The sequence below is a fragment of the Vigna unguiculata genome, chromosome 8 (genome assembly GCF_004118075.2).
Source record: "Vigna unguiculata cultivar IT97K-499-35 chromosome 8, ASM411807v1, whole genome shotgun sequence".
Lineage (NCBI taxonomy): Eukaryota > Viridiplantae > Streptophyta > Magnoliopsida > Fabales > Fabaceae > Vigna > Vigna unguiculata.
The window spans coordinates 393,611-400,030 of NC_040286.1; the positions used below are offsets into that span (position 1 = coordinate 393,611).

A 6,420-nucleotide genomic window follows, 5' to 3' on the forward strand; every position below is an offset into this window, starting at 1 on the left:
TCACATGGTGGAGCAACTTCAAAGCCTCAGCCCAATGGATAATGACGCATGATCATAGTTAAGTGTAATTAAATTTGATACTATTTATTTCATAAAAAAAAATTGATATCATTTAAGAATTCCACTTAAAATTTCAAATTTTCATGAGGGCATAATTCAAATGATGAAGTTAATTTAAATATTATTATGTTTCCAAGAAAAATATTTCCTCCTCAATGGTATCGTTATATAATATTAGTGAGACCCGTAACACTCAAAATCAAGTAAACGAGAGTGTTATTCTCGGTGAGTCGGATAATATTTTAATTATTAAATTTTGATAACTCTTTTTTATAATATAAAATAATATCTTTCAAATGATTTTAAAATATTGAAAATAAAAAAATAAATAACAATTAAAATTGTAAAAGAAAATTATTAAAATTTAACATTCAAAAATTCATTTTCCGTGCTAATAATTATATAATACTAATCCACGGAATTTTTCTGACAGATGAAATTGATAGACAGCAACACAAGATGTAACGAAAACAACCTAAGCAGAAGGAACTCTGAAAGCTCACTTGAATTGGTACAAATATTTTTGAAGAATAGGAGCTATGAGTCTTTTGTAAGCGCTTTCTGTGGGATGAAAACTGTCCCAAAACACATAATCCTGAACATTGGGACATGTCGTATCGAAACTGTTGCATAATATTGCAACCTCTATTCTCCCTGTTCCACAGCATCCAGTGTCTCCAACTTTATACCCTGCACAAATATACCTTTTCATTTTCTCAACTTTCACCAAAAAGGGAAGCTTTTTAGACAATTAATTTAAGACATTTTCAGTTACCATATTTTTGGTAATTGACGATGATGTCAAGCAGAGGGTCGTAAACATTGATGAAAACATTTCTGCTACTGGGAAAGTTACGATTGAGAGAACCCACGAGATTGGACAATTTGGTGTTAAATAATTGGGCCAAGTTGTTGGGCCTCGGTGCACACTTTTTCTCTATTCCTCCACCCACTGTTCTCTGAAACGGCAAACACCCGATTGGAGGTGCACTGAATACCGCAATCCTCCTCGCACCTAACTCATTCAATTCCTTTCAAACCAATCATAAAAAAAAATATAGTTTTCCTCAGTCCAAACATAACATTAAATTCAACAAACGCACGTTTGATGTTTGAAAATTAACGTATGTCAAATGATGTTTCAAAAACATAGAAATTTATCTGACCGTTAAGAAGGTGGAAGCTGAGTTAAGGAGAAGATCGGAGTAAGAAGGAGGATCGTAGAGGAGAGAACGAGTGCGATAGGTGTTGGAAATGTCACTGCTTCCTGCTACCACAATGAAGAGACTATTTGCTATGATGAACTTTGCTCTCTCGTCTCCGACCAAACCTTTCAATTTCACTGTGTATTCTTTGAACAGATCAAGTTGCCCACTTAACGCCATTGATCCCTGATTAATCCATCTTTGTTGTATTATTAAGATGCATTAATGAAGTGTTAATTAGGGTATGTAGATAAGGTAGATACCTCTAATATGGAAGTCAAAGGGTCGTATCCTGAGCCACCTGAAGCAAAACAGACCCCTGTCACCAAATCACTACCCTCCAGATTTGGCTTTAAATATGCTGGCAGAAGCTCCTTAATTCCCAACTCTTCCACTGTTCATCATTTATGTTATGTTATATATCACACCATAAAATTACACTACATCCCCACATGTACAACAAAATACTCACATCTTTAAAAAATAAAATAATTTTAACAAAAAATATTTTTTTAACGAAAAAAATATGGTGTCAAAATATCATTATTCAAATTATAATTAAAAAAAATATCATTATCCGAACTATAATATGACTTTAACCGAAGGTTTTATTATATCTGTTACCTGTCCTACGGCTATGCACTGTGTGAAAACGAAAACTCGAAAAGTAAATAATTTCAGCTATTTAATTTGTGATTTTAGTATGTCTATTAATAATAAACAATAGTAATAATGAGGGTGATAATATTAGAACAGTTCCATATTAATAACATGCATTAATTTGTCAATACAGGGACCCAGCGTGCCTGTACAACTGAGGCCGTGAATTAAAAACTCAACGTAGCTCAATAAATACTCTAAAGTACATGCTCTGTTTTATGAGTGATATGAAAATTTTCGCTGAATTTTTTGTTGTTGTTTGTTACTTTATTTTCTTACTTTAAAATATGTTGATTTTATTATGTTAAAATAAGAGTGAAATTTAGAGAAAAATCTAGGAAAGAAAATAGAGTGATACAAATTTGGAAAATTTAGCATATATATATAGTTTGTATGAGATATATAGTGTGGGGATTTAGAATTAACGTAAATAAAATGTGTAGTGAATAAATAGAGTAGAAAAAGAAAGATAAAAATAAAAATGAACAAATATAGGTAAACAAAAGAACTTAAAAACTGATATTCTCTACATCGGTCTTAGAATGTCAAAAGTGTCGGTCAATTTCTAAATTTAAGCAATAACTTAATGCTTTCTGTATAGATTTCTTTTTTTATAAAACAAGACTCTCATAAAAATTTATTTTACTTTTAAATAATTTATATTATTTCACATGACTTTTAATTAGTTTTTGCAGGTTTTATTTAGTGGGAAAATTATAAAACAAAAACCATGTGTCTTACATTTTGATAATATTGCTTTACATTATTATTTTTCTGTAACCTATTGACTAAAACAAAAACTTTATGTCTTACATCTCTTTCTCTATGTCATCGAGTCATTATTAAATGGTTAAATATATTTTTCATTCTTTAAATTTTAATAAAATTTGAAATTAGTCTTTCATTAAATTTTTTAACTGATTTAATCTTTAATTTTTAGAAATATTTTTTTTAATCAAATTTTATTAAATTTATTTAAAGTTTCAAACGTGTTTTAAGATAATATTTGAATTAACATTGAAATGAAAATAGTTCAAACGATATAAACAATTCAAATACTATCATAAAATGAACTTGAAACGTTAGATAAACTTAACAAAATTTTATTAAAAAAATTAAATCTACATATTTCTAAAAAAAAAAGACTAAATTAGCAGAAAAAAATTATTTAACTCTTAATTAAAATTTTAAAAAAAAATGACTCAATGTAAGAACTCTGACTAAAAAATAAGCTTCCAAAGTCCTCCATGGCTTAAATGCCATCTTTTATTTATGTCTATCACTGTCATGACAGTGGGGTGATGATACTTTCATACTGTAAGTGCTACCTTCACATGCCCAGATAAGTAGAAAATGAGAGTTTGTGCTTCTTTTTGTACAATTTTTTTAATTACCAGAGAGATAGGACAAAGTGTGTTGAAATGATTAATATGATAGAGAAAATACTATAAGAATATTGTTATATCTCTTCATATAATTAAATTCTTTTACTGTAGAAGTAACAAAGCTTTGCTTCTGTTAATTATGATCTAGGGGCAGATTGATTCTTCACAATAAAATATAATATTTCAGTGTCATTTTACAATTTTTGTCTTAAGTATTTTCATAAATGTTTTGTAAATATTATTAAAAATCACTTTTTGATGATATTTTATCATAATTCTGACAAACATTTACCTGTTTACAGCTGTGTTTAAAATCCTCTTATTTTTTATGGGAATTCGCGTCCATGTTTTCAAAAAGGTGTAAAAGATAAATTCTTGGACCAAATTACAGTGAAATCGGAATATTTTTTTTGTCCTGTCTATTAATTGTATTTAGTGTTTATAATATAGAATATATTGTTAAAAAATTGAATCTATCTGTGAAGTTATATCACAATAAATACTCGTTAATTAATATGACTAATGAAATATTTAGTACAGTTTTTCAAAAAAAAAAAAACATCATATCCAACAATTATGTGCTGTTTTAAAGGCAGGTTAAATTTTAGTTGAGACATTTAAATTGATTTTAATCTTTATTAAATACAGTACTGATATTTGACATCTATTTTAAATGCAATGTAAAACTCTTTTCAAATCCTAATTAAATAAACAATTATAATAAATTGTTTATTTTAAACTTTTTAAACTTAACTAGATTTCAAACGCTTATTAAATAAATCAGTTTAGTTATTCAACATTGTATAGATTGGGATTAGTATAGTGTTCGGTTTATACTATTATTTTCAAATTTTGTCTTTATTTTAGAATAAAATTGAGTCAAAAAAAAATTAAGAAGTTCTTTCAGAAACTACTTAAGACGCGGGTTAAAGGGAAGACTCCGCAAATTACTCATAACTCATACGATCAAAATCAATTCAACTACTATAATTCAATATCTTTATTTTTACTAATTATCACTAAAATTAATTTAATTCAAAATTCAATATTTTTTATTATTATTTGTTGGTTATCACTGAACTTAATTCAATTCATGTAGGTGAAGACTTAAACTAATGGACCCATCCGCGTACGAGCTCTACTCTTCATTGTAATGGAAATCTTTTGAAAAAAAAAAAAGGAACTAATAAACTTCACAAGTAAATATAGCTTCATATTTTTAAAACCTCACTTTGTCTCTCTTGTATTATTTTCTTCTGTATCATCTCTTTCATTCTTCCACGTTATTATAACGAAAAATTTTCTTTGACACCAACTCTTACAAAAACGGACTTGATTATTTTTGTAATTTATTTTATATATTTATCACAATATAATTAAAGAATATTGAATTGAAGTTTTCTTTAATTGTACAAGTGTTCATCTCACCAAACACTATTATAAATATACATGTTGAAAAGTATACTTACAACCTATATAATTAATTTGCAAAATAAATAAATTAAACATCCAAATTATTAAATATTATTAAATAATATTATAGTATTTTAAAAATTCAATTGTCAACCTTAATAAAAAAATAATAAAAATTTTACGAGAAAATAATAAAAATATAATAAAAAGTTGTCATTGATGGTTTAAGTAGTTGAATGAATTAGATTTGTGAAAAAAAAATTGTTATTTGAACTATTCTTATAAGAAAAAATAGTTTATTAATATTTAGAATAAGAAAAACTACATTTTTTTTCCACCAATCTCATACCTGTTTGCCATTTTCAGGCTTTAGAGAAAATGTTGACTATTGTTTCAGATAAGGACACATATATCTCTCGAATATTATCACAGAAAGTTTGCACGTGTATACCCACGCGAGGGAAAATGGATTTATCTTCTCTTTTTTTTTTTCATTAAGCTGTTAAAATTTGTGTTTCATCTAACAAACATAAAACATCATAAAATAAAATAGAACAAAAGATAAGAAAAAAGAAATAAAAAATAAGATATATAATTACCTATAAGGTCTGATGGAACCTTTCCATTGCTAAATCTACCGGTTGGAACGCCACCTTCAAAGTCTCTCCCATAAGGAGCGAAATTAGACCTAGCAAACGATGTCGTTCTGTTGTTGTTGTTGCCGGTGTCCACCACTGAATCTCCGAACACAAACACTGCCGGAACAGACACATTCGGTGGTAGTTTCAACAAAGCTTTTGTTTTTAAGGAAACAGATAACACCAACAATGCAAAACAAAGCATGTTGGAAGGAAGAGACTGAGAAAAAGAAGAAGAAGAAGAAAGAACCATGGCTGCTTCACTTCACTTTTGGCTACGTGTTGGACAACAAATAACAACACTTATTTATAGAGAACAAAGTTTTAGTGACCTACGTACTCTTTTCATGGAAATAATTTTTTTTTTTTTTGCAAGCAAAAAGAATTTTATTAAAATGGGATGGACCATTACTACATGATATATGTGTTAGATGATTTTATTTTATTTTTCCACATGTGTAAAGCCAGTTTTACTTCTGTTTTTAGTATATCTGAACAACAAAATAAAAGTATTGTTATTTATGAACGTAATAAAAAATGAATAAATGTAGAATAGGAGTGGTTTTTAAAATTGAGAGTAATAAAATAAGTTTTGTAATTATTGTTTATAAATCATTAGCATCTGATATATGTTTTCAGATTTATATATGCTAAGAAACAATTTTTATCGGTCAGGAATTAGATTTTTTTTTTATTGAAATTTGGAGGGTAGCAATATATTTTTCATGAAAATTTTACACTTTTAATATTTTGATCAATATCTGGAAAACACTTATTGGTGCTCTCGTATTTTAAAGTGAAATAATTGGTACATGTTGTGTCCTTTACCTTTCAGGTCATTTATTGCATGAATTTGTTGTTGGCTTGTCTAAGGAAAAACAAGACAAATCAAGGAAGCTAATGTTGGCATGAATTAGGTTTTTCTTATAATTATATGTTGATAATAAATTCTTCTTCATAGTTTACTATGTTTATTATTTCTGTCTGATTTTTTTTAGTGTTTTAGCGTGGTTGTTCAATGAATGAATGATATTGTATGATAAGAATACAACTTTATTA

The 6,420-nt window shown here is 27.4% G+C and overlaps 1 protein-coding gene across 1 annotated transcript; it reads right to left on the reverse strand.

Moving 5' to 3' along the window:
* Positions 1-401: 401 nt before the first annotated feature.
* On the reverse strand, positions 402-5,630 carry LOC114194002 (GDSL esterase/lipase EXL3-like). Its single transcript, XM_028084022.1, has 5 exons — positions 5,323-5,630; positions 1,529-1,659; positions 1,227-1,451; positions 836-1,091; positions 402-750 (listed from the first exon to the last, which is right to left on the reverse strand). The coding sequence occupies exons 1-5, from the start codon at positions 5,612-5,614 to the stop codon at positions 560-562; spliced, it is 1,095 nt and encodes a 364-aa protein (XP_027939823.1). The 5' UTR covers positions 5,615-5,630; the 3' UTR covers positions 402-559.
* Positions 5,631-6,420: the final 790 nt, after the last annotated feature.

Bases quoted from the DNA above. Each gene is read 5' to 3' on its own strand.
- LOC114194002 (XM_028084022.1), bottom strand. From the start codon at position 5,614: ATGGTTCTTTCTTCTTCTTCTTCTTTTTCTCAGTCTCTTCCTTCCAAC. The intron at 1,660-5,322 runs GTAATTATATAT...AATGATGAACAG, and splicing joins GGTTCCATCAGACCTTATAG to TGGAAGAGTTGGGAATTAAG. The intron at 751-835 runs GTAACTGAAAAT...ATATTTGTGCAG, and splicing joins CGTCAATTACCAAAAATATG to GGTATAAAGTTGGAGACACT.